Raw genomic sequence first — 18,139 nt, 5'->3', positions numbered from 1 at the left:
AACGTTCGAATCCAGGTGTGATTTTTCTGGAGGTGTGAATGTGCACTTTCCTAAAAAGAAGATGAGCTCTCTCACTTTCCTAAAAAAGAAAAAAAATGCCCTATTTTCTTAAACATAACAGCTAACTACTAGGGGTTTGCCAAAAAAATCGATTCTCTTAAGAATCACGATTCTGATTTAGTACGATTCAGAATTGATTTTAAATGTCCCAAAAACGATTTTATTTAAATTATTTTATACTGTCTTCCCTTTGTTTGTGTGTGACTTTATTTGGAGCGCTGTACATGTTGTACCCGATTTGGCCACTTAGGGGCAGTGTGGTTCCACGCGGTCTGATACACTGTTAAGTTGTAGCCACATTAGAGAGTAGAAGGAAAAAGTCACGATCAAGTGGTTCCAATAAAGGTTGTTTTTTGCAGCGTGGAGCCGTTCTTTTGAGTGATGAAAGTGCCGCGAGTGGCGCGCCAATTAGCATTAGCGACTCAGACTGGAGTAAATCATTACGATTTCTTGATCATCTATAAATTTAAGCAAAAATCATTGTCAATCAAATCATTTTGAATCAAAAATCCTTCTACCAATTATTATTTTTAGATAAATAAAATGAAACAAATAAAAGCCAACTAATGAAAACTAACAAACCTCCCAAAAAACTAGCTAAAAAAAATAGCTATAATGAAAAATTCCTAACTATTCTAACCCTGCACCACATCCACAATAAACGGTGTTATTTCCCTGCTCTCCCTATATGACGGATTATTGCTATTTGCTCGCTAGCGCCGTCTGGTGACTGCTGCCTGTATTACACACAGGGCCGAGTGAGCTGCACCGGCAGGATGATGGTGCAGGCGGTCAACCAGCGAGGTCGCAGCCAGCGCTCGGCGCCGGGACACATGCGCAGGTTAGAGACAAGTCAGACAACACACACACACGCACACGCCACACGCGCGCGCGCACGTGCACACGTGTCAGGGCCTGCAGCGACTTGCGTCACACTTCTTTTGTGGACCTGTTGTGCTAATGAGAGGGCACTTGTGTTTTGCTTTGCTCTCTCTTGACTAAGTGGTTGTTGACAGAATGATGATGATGATGAAATCTAGTTAAAATGTTAAATAAGTTGACAATAATCCAATACAGCGTATCAGATAAAGTGTACAAATCCGCTAAATATTTACAGTACAACATTAGCTAGTAATAATGAACACTACGTGAATAAAGTGAAAGGCTGTGTGTGAAAAGTGAAGATGTGTTCTTTTGGTGGACCGCCAGGCCGAGGTCGCGGTCCCGAGACAGCGGCGACGAGAACGACAACATCCAGGAGCGCCACTTCCGCCCGCACTTCCTGCAGGCGCCCGGCGACCTCATCGTGCAGGAGGGACGACTGTGTCGCATGGACTGCAAGGTATCACCTCCACCGCTCACCCTCAAAACAAAACAAAACAATATACAAATAAAAATAAACAAATACAAGCCTACTTTAAACAAAAACTTTCTGCGACGCCATCCTTAGGAAAATTGGTCAAAATTTCCATGAGAAAAAATCTTAACATCGCTTTTTTGTTTTTACCTGTAAAAAAAAAAATTGCAAACAAGTAGCAGTATTACCAGCCTACTATAATTAAATCATATTAATAAATAGATACAAATAATAAAATAAATTAATTAATTGAAGTCTAATCTGCTGAAAAAAAATCCCTAATATTAATCCCAAAAATTCAATTCAAATGAAAAAAAATTCAATATATAAAAAATAATAAAAATCATTAAGAATCACAATATTATCAAAATAACCCTTTGGTTAAATAATAAAACTCAATCAATTAATAAACAGTGTACGAAAATAGGTTTATGTAATTTTAAAAATATAAATAAATAAAAAAAAACTAAAAATGTCACAATAACACCAAGATGAAAATATAAACTGGTGTTTATAAACTATAAACACTGGATCTTGCTTGCGTCTTAACTGGTTCTCATGCCAATGGGACTTTTGTTTGTTTGTTTTCATTTGTTGTTTTTCTTCCTTGTTTTCCACTCTCGTTTCGTCTGGTAGTCTCGCCTTCAGAGATCCTTTTGGAAAATGTCAAAAGGTAATAAAACAAATCGTCTTCCTGCTGTGATTCCAGCCCAGCGTCTGAATGTCAACGCTATTTATAGCACACTTTTATTTATTTCCACGCCGTGCCGAGGCAGCCAAAACTTTCCAGAGAAAATTCCAGATGGCACAAAGTCAGCCAGAGTCACGCACACACACTGACTCACACAAAACTCCCACTAGATACAAACCTTTTGGAAATTGTTTTAATTAAATTTTTGTTGCAGTACCATGTTGTGCCACAACATATTTGGCAGCACTGAGCTATACGTGAAGAGCAGCAGCGTGATTAAGAGCCAAAAGTCAAAAGTGTTGTCTTGATTGCAGGTGAGCGGCCTTCCCACCCCGGACCTGATTTGGCAGCTCAACGGTCAGACCATCCGACCCGACTCGGCCCACAAGATGTTGGTGCGTGAGAACGGTGTTCACTCGCTGGTCATCGAACCCGTGGGCGCCCGCGACGCCGGCATCTACACGTGCATCGCCAGCAACCGCGCCGGCCAGAACTCCTTCAACCTCGAGCTCATCGTTGCGGGTAAAAAAAAAAAAATCACACGTCGAAACCCGCACGCAAAACATACGTGACCGCAACATTTTCGGGAAATGCCCGCGAAAAATCAAGTGTGTTTTTCTTTTTCTTTGACTTTTTGGGAAGGTAGGATAATGATTGAATTAAGACATTGAACGGGAAATTAGTTCTCAAGGGGGGAAAAAGTATTTCCATAAAAAAAAGAAGAAAAAAAGTCATGTAAAACCTGTAAAAAAAAAAAAAGAAGGAAAAAAAGTTGCTTTTAAAGGTTTGTAATTTTGGGGAAAAATGCTGATTGGAAAGAAGTACATTTTTAAGGTTTTTTTTTTTCAGATTTTATTTTATTTTTTACATTTTGCAAAAATGCAGTATAATAATCTGTGAAAAGAAGGAAAACATTTTGTTTTTCAGGGGGAAAAAAACATTACAAGAAAATAATTTTAGTATTACACTGAAAAAGTTTTTTTTAAAGAAAAAAAGTTCAAGAAAAAAAAAGTTTTGGGGGGAAAACAAACTTAAAAAAAAAATGCCATAATAGCCTGTCGAGGAAATTTTTAAAATTGTAATTTTTCAAAAGGGATGAATCAGAATAATGCAAAAAGAAATTTCACTAGATTTTTTTTTTCAAGAAAAGCCTTAATATTAACAGAAAAATGTGTTATTATTTTGTGAAAAAAAATCTAATTTTTGAAGAAAAATGTTGAACTGTTAACGGAAGAAAGTTGCAATATTCTCTGGAAAAGAAATTGTAATTTTTCAGGAAAAAATATCATTTAAAGCCATAAAAAAAGCCCCAAAAATATTTAACGCTCGTTTCGGTCTTCTTTGTTTCTCAAATGTACAGGTTCAAACTAGTGTGCTGTCATCTAGTGGTAAACAGTGAAATTACACCCCAAATAAATGTCAGACAGGACAAAAATAGTTAGGAACCAACAGGATTTAGTTTTGTTTTTCTGCGTATCCCCGTGCAGCCAAAGAGTTGCACAAAGCTCCGTCGTTCACGGAGAAGCTGCAGAACACGAGCGTGGCCGACGGGCACCCCGTGCGTATGGAGTGTCGCGTCAGCGGCGTCCCGTACCCGCAGATCTTCTGGAAGCGCGAGAATGAGTCGCTCACGCACAACACCGACAGAATCAGGTGTGTGCCTCCAAAAGAAAAACAAAAGAAAAAGATTTTTTTAATTTGTTTATTTGTGTTGCTCTTCTCACTGTGTTGTTTTGCATTTTGGGGGGACCCAGCATGCACCAGGACAACTGCGGCTACCTGTGCATGATCATCCAGCCGGCCAGCAAAGAGGACGCCGGTTGGTACACCGTGTCGGCCAAGAACGAGGCGGGCATCGTCTCCAGCACCGCGCGCCTCGACGTGCACGGTAAGAAACTAAAAAATATGTCGACACGTCACAATTTTTTTTTTTACTTTTATGCAAGCAATTTTTAATATTAGAAAAAAAAGAAAAAATATTGTATTCTTTCAAAAAAATGTAAGAAAAAATTTATATTGTCGCAAGGAAAATTTTACATTACAAAAAAAAGTCAAAATATGGAGTGTTTTTTACTTAAAAAGAAAAAGTAGATTGTTTATTTAGGAAGAAAAAGTCAATGTATTCGATTAAAAAAAAAAAATTCATAAAAAAATTTTTTTCAAGAGAAAAAGTCACACTTTTTCATGGGAAAAAAGACAAAAGATTATTATTTTTTTAAAATTAATTTAAAAAAATTCTAAAAATCTTTTAATAAGAAAAAAATATTTCACACTAAAAAAAATTTGTTTTTCCAGAAAAAGACAAAAAAAACTCTTTAAAAAAACTAATAGCTAGAAAACAAGATTTTCAATTTAAAAAAGTCATTATCTTGCATGAAAGAAGTTGCAATTTTTCAGAAAAATATCATTATAGAAAGTTACGAGGGTTTTTTTTTCCCCCTCAACAAAAGTTTGGTACTCTGCAAAAAGGTTTTGGGGAAAAAAATCATGAAAAAATGTATGCATGGATGAATGATCTATGGAAAGCAGCTATCATTTTCAAATAATAAAAAAATTTCAGCAAATTTTTAAATTTTTTGTTTTAATTGTTCAATAAAGGAAAAGTCAGATTATCCCACGTCTAAATGTCGCATATAGTAATGTATTGGGATTCTTTTACGTTTTTAAGTTGAAAGTGAAGTTGTCTTGTGTCCTGTGCCTTGCTGTCTGTGCATGATCTCATCCGTCCTGATCGCGGTCGCCGTCGTGGGCGTGTTCAGGCCAGTGGCAGCATCCGGCGAGCGCGCGTAAGGCGAAGCCGCTGCGCCCGTCCAGCAGCCGCTACGCCGCCCTGACGGAGCGCGGCCTGGACGTGAAGGCGGCCTTCTTCCCCGACAGCAGCCCGCTGCCACCCGGCTCCCTCGTGGAGAGCGACGACCTGTAGGGGGCGCCACCTCCATCCATGGGCCACACCTTCCTGCTTCTCTTTTCTTTTCTTTTTTTTTTTTTTTCAAAAGTGGACTGGCAAGTACAAGATGGAGAAGTGGAGCAAGCTAGCGAGCGAGGCCGGGCCTTAAAGGATGAGTACGAGAAAGTTGTGTTGGTTTTGGTTCTGGAAAGACGGACTGTTGTTGTTTTGGTTCGAGGTGAATGCTTTTCAGTGTCACAAATTGTCCAGTTTATTTTTGTATTTAAAAAGAAAAAAACTATTTCCATAGCCGACATTTTAAATTATATCATCCGCCTATATCACAATGACACGTGTTTTTTTTTTTGTTTTTTTTTGCATGTGCTCGTGGATGCACAGTGCCAAAACATTTACCATCTTTCCTGTCATAAGCGCGTTATGATTATTAGCTATTAATCCATCAGCAAGTGTGTTTGTGTGTTTTCCATGCCCAGCCGTGCCTTGTACATGGATTGATTTCCGCCGCTGACGATATTTTAGTTCATGAACGTTGCAAATAAAAGATTCTTATGACAACATGATCTGATCTCTTTCTGTATCTTTCATAAATGTCATATCATATATCAGTGGATTTGAAAAAAAATCAACTGCTGGAATTTTTTTTTTTTTTTTGACCAGAAATTTCCCTTGGTAAGTGAAAAACGTGTACATTTATCAAAAAAGTCAAATCTTTATCAAGAAAATGAGAAAAACAGGAAAATGAAATTGATTATTTTTTTTAAGTTATAAACTTGCAAGGAAGAAAATCATACTTTTTCAAAAAAAAAAAATTGGTGGAAATTTTTTTTATTTTTTAGGATATTTTTAGGTTTTCCAAGAATTTTTTTTTTTTTTTTACAGAAAACGGCTAACCGTTTTTACAAAAAAACACACACAAAAACACGTAACGTTTTAACGTGTAGAAATTTAGTGTCATCTAGTGGTGAAGTAAAAAAAATGCAACAAACCAAGTTGGATACACTTCTAATAAATCAATTACTATGTTGGCGAAGTTATTTTCCTTCGAGTATCTGTAGCAGCAAGATGACAGCAAAACTCAATGTTGGATTTAAAAAAATGAAAATTGTAAAATCCCCCAAAAAAAATTTTTTTCTAACACTACATTTTTCATGAAAAGCCTTGGGCTATGTAAAAAGTCAGCTATTATTACAATTTCAATTTCAGGGAGAGGAAAAAAACAAGTGAGTTGATCATGTTGGGGGGGGGCAGGCGTTTAATAAAATCAAGTTAATGAATTTTCCTTTTGGGGTTTAATTCACGCAATCGCCAGATGACGCTGTTGACATCCTGACGAAAAAGGCGACCATGACGTTGCCTGGACTATTTTTCGCCACTAGATGGCGCTATTTATATGTACAGTATATAGTTAAAAAAAGAAAAAGACCAAACAAACTGATAAAATATCTAGCGAATATTAAGGATGAAAAAATGACAGGAGACTGCTTATAAAAATGCACAACAACTTGAGATGAAAAAAAAAACGCTTAATAAAAAGCTTACACAGCTTGGCAATAAAACCAAAACGGAATAACATCGGCCAAAAATGCAACAAAAAACAATTGGGACAAAAACACATGCAAATATGTCCAACTAATAAAAAAAATAATGACAAAAATCAACAACAACAACAATCATACAAAAACAGACAAATAGTTTTTAAAAATCTGACAAAATTATACAACAAAATGTTTTTTTTTTAAAAATGTGCGTTTGTCTGAGGTAAATGTCATCAGCGGAGGATCAAACATTGTTTAGGACGCCATCGTCCATTTGTTTCATTGGACGCTGTCCTGGAAGCTGTCCCGGGTGGGACTACACGCCGTGAGTGCCGTGGGTGCCGTGGTGGCTCTGAGGAGGCTTTTGTAGCGATGGGCCTCACGGCGGTAGCGATCACGCTCCTCCTCTAGGCTCTCGACGATGTCGGCCAGGTGGTGCGTGGGCTCGCCGCTGCCACCTCTGGTGGCCCGCGGCAAGTGCAAGCTCTGCACCAGGTCTCGGTCTGAAACACACACAGTCCACTAGTTGACATTACCAAACACTCGTTCACCCCCCAATTTAAAAAAAAAAAAAATTATATTTTTAGATTTATATTTTGGGGTTTATTTTTTTCTATTTATATGCAGATTTTCACTGATTGGTGACTGGTCCAGTTCCTATACTCACCATTCAACATTTTCAAATTACTTTAACAAAAATAAAATAAAATAAAGGGTTTTTTTCCCCGAGTTTTCCATCTCGGGTATCGAGCCTGCGAAATAAGGCCTGGTATCGTCCCGATACCTGATATCGGTACTCTGCCATCCAATAATACAAAGATTTACCGTTGTCCATCATCTTGTCCACTTTGCCCTGCAGCGCGCTCTTCTCGGCCTCAAAAAAGGCGACCAGCCCCTCCAGTTGGTCGTTCCGAGTTCTCGCCTCCGCCAGCTGCTCCCGAAGACGACTTTGCTCGCAAACTTCCTGACCAGTAAAAGATTCAACACAGCACAGGAAGACAAAGTTGATGAAAGATTTTTCTGGTTGACGTGTGTGTACGTCTTTCTTGTGCTGGGGTTGTCCTCTCTCAGGTGCCCAACTTTACCTCATCTGCAAAAGGAGACGTTTTAAAAACATGTCCTACCGCTTTTATTTTGCAAAGGTTCTCCTCCAAGTCCTGGATGACTTCCTGTTGACCCAGGATGACCTCCTTGGAGGCGGACAGCTTCCTGTAAGCCATGTTGAGCACGCGCTCCTTCACCGCCACCATCTGAGCCACGGCGTCGTCCTTGCGCGTCAGCTCCAGGTGCGCCTCCTCGTTGCGGGAGGCCGGCTCGGTTGCCTCGTCGCCCCGCAGCTCCTCCAGCGTCCGCTCCAGCCTCCGCTTGGCCTCCTGCGCCTCCGCCAACTGTGGCACACGCACGGTATTAGACACGACGTCATGTCCGCATGCGCGTCTGCCAACTTACTTGGGTGGTTACGGCTTTCGTGTGCCCGTGAGAAAAGTCCAGCTCCGATTTGAGTGTGACCAGCTCTTCCTGCAAGTCAAACAGCCTACCAAATAATCAACAGGACACGTTACATACATAGAAAGACACCCACAGTATGAAAATAAAATGGATTAATTAATTAATTAATATAAAAACATCCGACCAGTAAAGTTAATAGTTAATACATGGACAAAAACTGAAAAGAATTGGCAAAGAAATAGACAAAAAGCAGACCCAAAAAATAAATGAATCTTTAAAATTTTTAAAAAAAATAAAAAATAAAACCCCAAAACAAACAAAAAGGCTAAAATGACAATAACAGGACAAAATGAACAAAAAAGTGACTAAATCTGATAAAGATTAGAAAAATGTATGTATAAAAAAAGGCAAGAAAATTGACCCAAAAACCTGACAAAGAAGCTAGGAAAAAAAAAAGGGACAATGGACAAAATCTGACCAAATCAGAATAATAGTGATGAAATGTACAAATGTTGGGCAACTTTGAGAATTTGGATAAAAAAAAAAAAACAAAAAACAAAAAAAACACAATAATGGCAAAAAAAAAAAGCAACAAAAAAAAAAAAAGACAAAATCTGGAGAACCCAACACCCTCTGAAATCCACTGTTGCTGAAACAACAAACCTTCCAGATAAATCTCCATCCTGACCACAAGGAGGCGGTCTTACTTCGTTCGTCTGTGTAGACTGGTGGGTGAAGGCAATGCGAATCTTTCTCCCACCTAAAAACACACCGGATGCTAGTTTTAGTAGTCTCGGGCGTTTTGTATTATTGTGCGCTAGCACTCAGCTATTAAGCTTTTCTAACAGATTTATGTGGTTTGGTTAAATACACAACTATCTGAAAAACTGCTACTCATTATAAAGTTTACTGGCACCAAAAAGCTCGCACGTTGGAGCACTCATAAATCAGGGTACTGCTAATTCTAACTTTTTTTTTTCATAACAACACGTTTATTTTAATGCCAAATGGTTAACATCTGACCTGTACTGATAAAATGGTCGCCAGAGTCCAGCTGGCGGGAGGCGTTTGCGTTACGGTACCGGTCGGGCTTCCCAGCTGACAGCTTAGCATTGCGAAGGCTAACCGTGGTGTGCACCAGATCACTGCAAAGACAAACAAAAAGTCAAGTGATGACATCGGGATGAGCCACAATGTTTTGTTTTGTTTTTCCCCAGGGGCCAAGGGTCAAAAGGCTGCACACCCTTGTTCGAATACTTAAATCTTTTTGCGAGCAGAAGTAAAAAAAAAACTTAAAAAAAACAGATGAGGTAATGTGGTTGCATAAGTCTGCGCACCCTCTCAAAACCGTTTTTTAGTGCCTTTGACTAATCCCAAAATAATTCAGATGTCAGACCTTTTGGAATCATAGTCGGAAGGTTGATCAGCGGTAGCACAAAACCTTCTGGTAGAATGCAAAAAAATGGCAGGAAAAGCCTACTAGAAAATCGGAGCTTTGTTTTCGTTGTGTTTAATTTTGTGGGCAAAAAAAACCAACAACCTAAAATTGGACACATTTAGCAATCATGACAAAGCAATGAGACAATGACGACCAACACGTATGTTTTTTGTTTTGTTTTTACCTGAAGAGTTTAGCAACCAGCGGCACCGAGTCCATCCCAAAATGGAGTCGATAGCCCAGCTGGTCCAAACGCTTCCTGAGGTGGCTCCTGGTCACGTCGATGCTGCTGTCCATGGTTCTGATCCAAAAACCATACCATTGCACTTCCTAATTGTGCCTCATTGTTTTTGTTTTGTTGATGAAAGAATGTCCCTTCCATAAACGCAGCGTCACACGTCTTTATGACCAACTTCAAAGCTTCAAACACTTCAGTCATCATAAATGGACCAATTGATTTTGATCCATTAAGCAAATGTAAAAAACAAAACAAAAACAAAACTTGCCAATACTGAATATGTTTGTCTGATGTTGTCAAATTTCAGCTCTTTAAATAAATCACTAAAACAGTTTACACCAAATTTTACCATTTGGCTAGGGTTTTTAATATTTAAATAATAATAATAATGATAATAATATTGTACTTTATAAAAACATACAACCATGAAAAAAACCCCGCAAAGAATTAAATAGTTTTTTGTTTGTGTTTGCTTCACTTCAGTGGACATTGTGCTGCTCCTTCTGGTGTGCACACCTTGGCCAGCTGGGGGCAGTATAATACAAATAAACTGTACATGGAGAATGTCAGTGCTAATTTAGCAGAATTTGTATGAAGTCATTTTTTTTTAAATGCTATATAAATAAAGTTGAGTTGTGCCCTTTTTTCAATTCATAAATGAACACCAAACAAGGTGAAAGGGTTCCAAATTTCAAATACAACAATGCAAGCCCTGTGATTGGCATAACTTGTCTCCATGGTAACCCCTCCTTCTCCATGGCTGCGTATGTGTGTAGCGACAATGACCTCTGTCACTTCCCATCAGCGTTCTCCCAGCTCGGTAGAATCACATCGTAAGAGAGACAAAAGACTACGTGTGCAAACACAATCATGGAAAACATTAGCTTTTATTGTTAAACAGACTCTTAAAAATGTGCTATTCCCTCAAATACTAATAATAATATAATAATAATAATAATAAGCTTGATTTCAATTTCAGACAGTGGAACTAAAGGACCCCCAAAACCAACAACAACAAAACAACAACAATTTATCAAGTACTTAGGAGAGCTGTGAATTTGTTTGGTGTTTTCCTCGAAATGAACTGAAAAAAATTGACGAGATTCAAGAGATGTTTTATTTTTTATGAAAAAGTCTTCTGGGGGAAAAAAATATAGAAATAGTGTTTTTCCCTAACTTGTAATATTGTGCACATAGAGGAATAATTCCATAAAAAAATCTATAAGGTTAACAAATTGTTTAAAAAAGAAAAATGTGCAAAATTTGTAATGCAAATAGTCGTCATTTGAGAAAAATGTGTAATGTAATTATCAAGAAAAATCGTTACATCCTCCCAAAATTGTTTAAAAAATATTACACTTACTGTAAGATAAAAAAAAACAAAAAAAAAACATTTGTGTCGTAATGCAAGGAAACCTTTAAGAGATACCTCATGGGACATTGAGAAAGATTCCAAGAGTGAATTCTGAATCATTATCACAGTGGTCCCCTTTTTTTAATACTAAACTACAGAAGGGATGGGCAACCTTTCTATACCTCCAATAAATGTATGGAAAAATATAATGTAAGAAATTAGAAATTTGTGTGTTGAAGGCTGTATTTTCTTAAGGATGAAGTTTGCTATTGGACAAAAAAATTTGAAAAAGCGGGGGTGGGGGCTTAAGTGAATTTGCAAATGTCGACCCCGAGTATGCAGTATTTCATTGTATTGTCAAAACAAACAAAAATAGTGTACATCTAAAATGGACAACAAAAATGCTAACTGCTCAGTGTAATTCATTCTACAAAAAAAAAAAGAAATACAAATAAATCTCTCAGATCGCAAAAGGAATCTTATGGTAATTCAAGTAGATACAAAAACGATCAAAGGGGGATCAATCAAAGCAATTATCTCCTTCTCTAAAATATATTAGAAAAACTTCCAGCATGATCACAAGAGTGAGGCAAATGTGCTTTGTTTGTGTCGTGGTGGCGGAGTCACATTAAGTAGTGTTGAGGTCACTGCAACTGACGAGGAGCAGCATTTTTTTTTTTCAGAATAATGATAACAACAACAAATAGGGGGGGGGGGGGGGGCTGTAATGATAAGTCACTCTGGTGCAGCAGAGCTACGTCGGGGTGCGTTTTGATTAGCAGCACAGCTCGTCCAGCCCGTACAACACGACGGTAGGAAAGCGAACCTCAGATCAGCTTGATTTGTTTTTCACGTGTCAAGGCAAGCGATGCATCTCAATAGCATATTGCAATATGGTAAAAAAGTTCATGCAGAATCAAACCCCCGGGCCTTTGAATTGTGACGCACACTTGCTGATCATCAACGCCACCGTTTATTTATTTTCAGTGGCTCGATTAAAGAAACTCATAAAACACATTGGAAAATGATTTTCAAAATGCCAATTCCTACCTAATTTCTATATCAAAAATATTTTTGGATTATGTAATATTCAAATTTCTTGAGATGGTGAAGTATGGTGTTTATGTTAAGTTAAAGCAAGATGATAATTAAATTTAAAAAAAAGACAATACACATGTCACAGAATGACGTATAGAAAAATGAGATGAGGACCTTGTAGACAAAAGTAGTGTTTTGGCACCATCTTGTGGCATCTTGGTGCCAAGGAACTATGTTGACATAAATCGAGGCGCTTCATTTAAACAAAAGTAGTGCTCTGGCGCCAACTTGTCGTCTTGATGCTGACGAAGTATGCTAAAGTAACTTGATAAGTTTCATTCAGACAAAACTAGTACTTGTCGTAGCATCGTTTTGCCAAGGAAATACATTGAAGAGTTGAAGTTGAAGTATTCCACCACGTTGTAGCTTACTGAGATGCACCTGCCCTGCCTACCCCATTGCAAAATGGCCGCAAATCAAGTGAGGGCACACGCCAGTTTAACCCTTTGAACTACCCGGGAAAAATTAGGCCAGTCTTTCTTGAAATAAGTTAACAAAACAAAAGAGCAACATATCTATATTAACGGATATTGTTTTCCTGGAACTAAATCCTCTTTGTGTCCTTATGTACAATAAAGTGAAGAACAGTACAAGGCACACATTTAAGGGTATAAATAAAAATAAAATAAAAAAAAGTAGTGTGTGCGGGAGAGGCTTAGATACTGTCCACAAAGCTTCCAGGGAAGAGGCCCGTCCTGCCGTTCCGCTGCAGCGTGCCTTTGAACCAGCCGTCCTCGCGCTTGCGGTGCACAAACACCACGTCGCCTTCCTTCAGCTCCAGCTCGGCCTCGCTCTGCGGCGGGTACGACACCACCACACGGTACCTGAAGCGGGGGAACACGTTAGGATATATTAAGGGTAAGGGGAGCCGTTGGGTTCACAATGTCAGGAAGAAGATATTAAGAAGCCCCCCAAAAAGTTAACTCTCAAAAAAAATTGTCACAAACAAAAAAATGTACAGTACTGTACAAAAAAACACATTGTATAAAACAGCACCAGTTTCTTAGGAAATTGTAATGACAAAATATTTGGAGAAAGTTCCAAATAGTTGTAACAAAAAAAAGAAGAAAAACAGAAGTCATATTCTAGAAGGAATTCATTATATGTTGCAAAACGTCAAGAAAAACATTTCTAGAAATTGAAACTTTTTCGCCTCCAAGTTTCATTTTAGATTGAATCATTAAAAAAAACTGTTATGCAAATAAAGTTGTAACAGAATATAATTGTATTTGTGAAAAAGTCATAACAGATACAATTAGTATTTTTTTAACCAAACATGACAAAATTACAAAAAAATCATGTTTATGGGGGGAAAAAATCTCAACAATATAACACTTAAATTATTGGATTTTTTTTTCCAAAAAAAGGTCATAAATTGATACTTAATCCTGAAATAATTTATCAAGGAAGAATGCAGCAATTCAAACTTATCTTTCTTTTCAGTTTTGTATTATATAAAAATGATTTATTAACCATTTAATAAGGTCTGTCTTGTTACTGCACTAAGATATTTGTGATATTTACTTTGCATTGTTGAGGTATCGTATGAGGACTCCGTAGCAACAGAAATTCAAAATGGAGTGACCCGCGTGCAAATAAATGTGATCATGAAAGTGAAGCTTGAAAAACTCAACTGTCTATCGTTTAGTTACCTCTCACAGATGATAGGCCGTGCATCATGCTGCAGCGACGACAGCGAGGAACACGGCTGGCGAGGAGGTGGCGCGATCGGAGCGCCCCCATCCAAGACGCCGTTCCGACGATGGGAGGAGGCTTCTGACGAGGAAGCGGAAGACGGGGAGGCAGCGACGGCGGTGGCAGCAGCGGTGCCGGCGGCGGGATCCGGGCAGGAGGGAAGGGAGGCCTCGGGACCCGAGGCTCCTTGGGCCGACTCTGCGGTGGCGGCTTGCTCCGCCTCTAGCGTGGGCGAGGAAGGCGGAGATTGACGAGATTTCTTCTTGTTGGACAGCAGCTTCAGAAGACTTTTCTTTTCTCTCTGTGAAAACAAGTCAAGTTTTCTTCGTATTGGCGTTTTAGTGTCCTAAAAAGTAGACAAACTATTGATTGTGCACTTTCCTAAAACGGATGAGACTATTGATGAAACCTTTGCAGACAAACTATTAATATTGGACTTTTCCACAAATAGAAAATGGCTGTCGGTATAATTTCCCACCTTGATGTCCTTGTCCAGGCGACACGCAAGGGCAGCACTGGTTGCAGCGGCACTGAGAGCAGAACCGTTCCCGGCGAGAACTGGCACGGGTCTCAAGGCGTCACCCTCTAGGGAGGCGGCGCTGACGTTGGGCGGGGTGAGGGAGGCGGCGGCGGACCCTAGAGCCACAGCGGTCCGGGCGCAGCCCTGAGCGGGGCCGGGGGAGGGCTGGGGGCACGCGGTGAGGTGCGGGAGGTAGGTTCCAGGTGGCGCCGAATGGGTGGGCAGGACAGCCGGGGTGGGTCGGTCCTGACCGTGGCATGCGGCTGAAAACAGAATTAAAAATTTTTAATTAGTAGATGGCAAACTTGCATGCTGTTATAATTTGTAGTCGTGCTGATTGATGACTTTTTGGTGGTATTAAGTACAAATGAACCAAATCACCAAATGCACAAAAAAGTTGTCTTGCTCCACACACAGGAATTTTTTGGCTCATAGTTGAGAACTCGCTATCCCGTCGGACCCACCTGTCCTGACGGCGTTGCGAGCCTGGTTCACCGTCATCTGCGAGCTGACGTGTAGCGGCACTTTGGGCTGCTGGCCCGTGGCCGTCTGAGCCGCTGTCACCGCCACGGCGGGCTGAACGGCGGCGGCGGCGGAGGCAACGACGGGAGGATGTTTGGCAGAGTCGGGGGCCGCCACAATGGCCCCGTGGTGGCTGGACGAGGGGCTGACGATGGTGATGCCTCTGCCCGCCTGCGTGCACAAGCTCATGGGCACCTTGGACTGGCTGCTCCCCGTCGCCGTCCTGAAAGGGGGGGGGCAAGCGTGTTACAAACATGACACCACACACACACACACACAGATGACTGAATACAATTTAGGATCTAAAGAAGAGAAAATCTCTTACAGATTCCAAATTGGATCCAAGGGAATAAAATGTAGCGAGAGCCTACTTAAAACGTGACAAATTACAAGCTGATCTAAGTAGCTTTGACATTTGGACACGTTAAATGGCTTTTGCATGGATTTCAATTGCTTCCAAATGTGCAATCTTGATCAGATTCTGAGTGAAAATGGACACGAAAGCCGAAAAAAGACAAACTGTCCAAAAGTCAAACAAAACTTTGAGCCTCAAAGGATGTCAGCAAAGCTTGTGAAACTTCAGCTCAGTTAGCATCTTAAGGACTACACAAGCATTTCAAAAGGTTTTTGACTTTTTTGTGTTTTCCTTTTGTAACAGGAAAGCACCTCACTTCATTTTCATTTCTTCATAACATAATATCTATAAATTACCACTAGCTGATACTTGCCATACATTTTGTCTGTTGCATAAAGGTTTCAAACATTGGGATACCGATGCTATTTGTTAGCCTAATTATGCCCTTTTGCAGTGTTTGTTAGCATTAAGCTAATTTGATTTTAAGGCAAAGTTATGTGGTTGTTTTAAACAAATATACAATGTGTAATTCAGTTTGCTAGAAATATGGTTAGAATCTTTAAAAAAAAAAAAATAAATCCGAGTTCTTTGGTGCCAAGATGCCACAAGATGAAACCGAAGCAACACTTTTGACGGATTGCGTCCCACTTTGGGAGTCCCACTGTCTGCTCAAAAACTTTATTTAAAAACAAACAAAAAACTGTTAAGCTCCAACCAACCTGCTGACTGGACTCATGTAGTTCCCCGGGAATACTCCGATCTTGCCGGTATGCATCGAGGTGCCCTTGAACCAGCCGTCCTGACAGCGCTCCAGCACCAGGAACATCTCACCCTTCCTCAGCTCCAGCTCGTCCTCCTTGCGGGGAGCGTAGGGGAACATGGCCACATAGCTGCAGCCACAAAACAAACACATCAAAGGCACACTCCACAAAAAGCGAGCACAGGAAGTTTGTCTATCCTCACAATGCAGACCCTCCGGGGGAGAACGTGACACGGAATTTGCGGGTCATGTCTATTGGGCCGGCGAGGAGTCACAGCTGGGATGCTGTCGGCATGAAATCCCAGCGAGACATGGGACGTGTGTGTGCAAAAGCGGATGCAGATGGCGGTGGCAGAACAGGCTTGCGGGGGCGGGGGGGCATCTAATTCTAAACAGGTATGAGTGTGCTGCCTTGGGGGAGGTTTAAAAGTCAAGGCTGACTCACAGAACCTCAAATAGGACCCAAGAGGAAAGCGTCACCGGCTGGTATTAAGCATGTGTGCAAAATCACTGTTATATTCCACTGGACATTCTTTTAAAATGTGACATAGTCATGAGGCAATTAAACATGTGCATGTAAACTATACAAAATTATTACTATCGACGCAGCTATTGGGCATTTTGACGAATATCTCTCTCTACCTGCTTTTTTTCAAAATCTGACAGTAAAACTATTTTAATTTCAGGAAACTTAATTTAAAATTTCTGAACCTTTTGTTTTTGTTCAACATTAAAACAAAGAAATGTGAAAGTTTAAGATTTCAGTTTTTTTTTTAATTTAGGAAAAAACTGAGCTATGGTATTTACTTCTTTAAGTGTCCATTTAACCTTTTAAGACGTACTGATAACCTTGGGAGCTCCCTGAATATTTTTAAAATAAATTTTAAATTAAGTATATTGTCTAAGATGAAAAAAAAAACACCTTACATTTTAAAAAGTCAGAAAATTTGTTCAATAAGCATTAATGCTTTAAGACATTGCAACAAAGAGTGAAAATGTTATTTAAAAAAAAAAAAACGCCAATGTTAGTCCTCCCTTTTCACTGAAAATGAATATTGGCTTCAAATATCGGTTGTCGGCCTCCTTGACTATTAATAATTGCCATCGGTATCGGCTCTGAAAAAAACATATTGGTCTATCTCTACAAAAAATGCTTTGTTTAGTTTTTTTAAAATAATAATTCATTTCCAATAGTATTGTTTATAATTATAATGTATCATTTGTCCATATGTGCCATATGATCGACTGGCGAATCCATGGTGTAACCGGCCGGCCTCCAGTGAGGCTCCAGCTCACCTGCGTACCTCATGAGGATAAGCGCTACAGAAAACGGATGGTCCGAGGGCAGCCTGTTTTTATAGGCGGCACGATTGTTTTTCCAACTCACACTGTGGGTCTTTGTCTGCCGCCCTGGTCGCCGACGCTGGGGGAGGGTCTCTGCCCTGCCACCAGCGAGTACCCATTGCCTCCGGCGGATGACTGCGGCGGTGGCGGCGGCGGTGGCGGGAGAGCGTCCTGTGGGGATGACAAGAGAGAAACGTAAAGGTGGTTATTATTGTGACCGCGTTGGCAATCCGCCACAGTTCTGTCGATACTGGCCGGTAAACAAAAACTAGTAACTTGAGCGCCTTTGCATTAAATGGAGAAACAGGTTTGTTATATACTTGATATCCAGCTTCAGGTCTATGTTCGAGAACAGTGGTGCCTTGAGATACAAGCCTTAATTTGTTTTTGTTTTGCTTTTTGCTTTAACTTGCAAGTAAAAATTCTAGAAGAAGTCAAATTAAGATTAGCTGTTATTTTTAAGATCATCCTGAAATGTCACTCTAAGGCCCAATATGGCTATTTTAGGGTTAGTGTCGTGCTGATAGAATATGGCCCTAAATGCTCTATTCTCTTTGATCTGTGGGCTTCAACTGCTTTAACTTTTATAATGTTTCACAAGCATGCTGTAAAGAAAATCAAATTGGACCATCAGTGGAAAAATTTTGAACCCCAGTTTGTTTAGAAGTGGCAAAGTGAGTCCATCTGACCTCCACGTTGCTTTCTATTTTGTACTTTTTTGCTTGTTTGTTTGTTGCTAGGAGACGGCGCAGCTGTGCAAGCGGCAGAGCTGCCGTCCCAGAATTTAACGTGGACCATATGAAATGACAAATCAC

General features: G+C 39.8%; 3 protein-coding genes across 6 annotated transcripts in view; 1 reads left to right on the top strand and 2 right to left on the bottom strand.

Moving 5' to 3' along the window:
• The window catches only part of palld (palladin, cytoskeletal associated protein), a 39,689-nt gene extending 34,113 nt beyond the window's left edge, over positions 1-5,576 (top strand). For all 4 annotated transcript variants that reach the window (XM_077584637.1, XM_077584636.1, XM_077584638.1 and 1 more), the window contains 6 exons: positions 813-901; positions 1,270-1,402; positions 2,423-2,630; positions 3,596-3,761; positions 3,863-3,996; positions 4,868-5,576. In XM_077584637.1, coding sequence (XP_077440763.1) covers positions 813-901; positions 1,270-1,402; positions 2,423-2,630; positions 3,596-3,761; positions 3,863-3,996; positions 4,868-5,031 — 894 coding nt within the window. In that variant the 3' untranslated portion in view covers positions 5,032-5,576. The remainder of the gene's footprint in view (positions 1-812; positions 902-1,269; positions 1,403-2,422; positions 2,631-3,595; positions 3,762-3,862; positions 3,997-4,867) is intronic.
• A 674-nt stretch (positions 5,577-6,250) lies between these two features.
• On the bottom strand, positions 6,251-9,808 carry LOC144062693 (centrosomal protein of 135 kDa-like). Its single transcript, XM_077584325.1, has 7 exons — positions 9,623-9,808; positions 9,024-9,145; positions 8,664-8,760; positions 8,001-8,085; positions 7,676-7,939; positions 7,377-7,515; positions 6,251-7,054 (listed from the first exon to the last, which is right to left on the bottom strand). The coding sequence occupies exons 1-7, from the start codon at positions 9,733-9,735 to the stop codon at positions 6,831-6,833; spliced, it is 1,044 nt and encodes a 347-aa protein (XP_077440451.1). The 5' UTR covers positions 9,736-9,808; the 3' UTR covers positions 6,251-6,830.
• A 736-nt stretch (positions 9,809-10,544) lies between these two features.
• Positions 10,545-18,139, bottom strand: part of sh3rf1 (SH3 domain containing ring finger 1) — a 35,701-nt gene continuing 28,106 nt past the window's right edge. The window contains exons 7-12 of the mRNA XM_077584776.1: positions 17,368-17,495; positions 15,940-16,110; positions 14,808-15,088; positions 14,302-14,606; positions 13,781-14,124; positions 10,545-12,952 (exon numbers count right to left, since the gene is read on the bottom strand). Of these exons, the coding sequence (XP_077440902.1) occupies positions 12,784-12,952; positions 13,781-14,124; positions 14,302-14,606; positions 14,808-15,088; positions 15,940-16,110; positions 17,368-17,495 (1,398 nt within the window). The 3' untranslated portion in view covers positions 10,545-12,783. The remainder of the gene's footprint in view (positions 12,953-13,780; positions 14,125-14,301; positions 14,607-14,807; positions 15,089-15,939; positions 16,111-17,367; positions 17,496-18,139) is intronic.

The sequence above is a fragment of the Vanacampus margaritifer genome, chromosome 13 (genome assembly GCF_051991255.1).
Source record: "Vanacampus margaritifer isolate UIUO_Vmar chromosome 13, RoL_Vmar_1.0, whole genome shotgun sequence".
Taxonomy (NCBI): domain Eukaryota; kingdom Metazoa; phylum Chordata; class Actinopteri; order Syngnathiformes; family Syngnathidae; genus Vanacampus; species Vanacampus margaritifer.
Note: the sequence above shows the minus strand (reverse complement) of the source record. Positions and strands in the feature narration are given on the sequence as shown.

What these genes read in the sequence shown, in the direction of transcription:
- LOC144062693 (XM_077584325.1), bottom strand. Translation starts at nt 9,735, where the DNA reads ATGGACAGCAGCATCGACGTGACCAGGAGCCACCTCAGGAAGCGTTTG. An exon ending in CGACCATTTTATCAGTACAG is followed by an intron (nt 8,761 to 9,023) that starts GTCAGATGTTAA and finishes GTGTGTTTTTAG; the next exon opens with GTGGGAGAAAGATTCGCATT. An exon ending in GGACAAGATGATGGACAACG is followed by an intron (nt 7,055 to 7,376) that starts GTAAATCTTTGT and finishes TGTGTGTTTCAG; the next exon opens with ACCGAGACCTGGTGCAGAGC.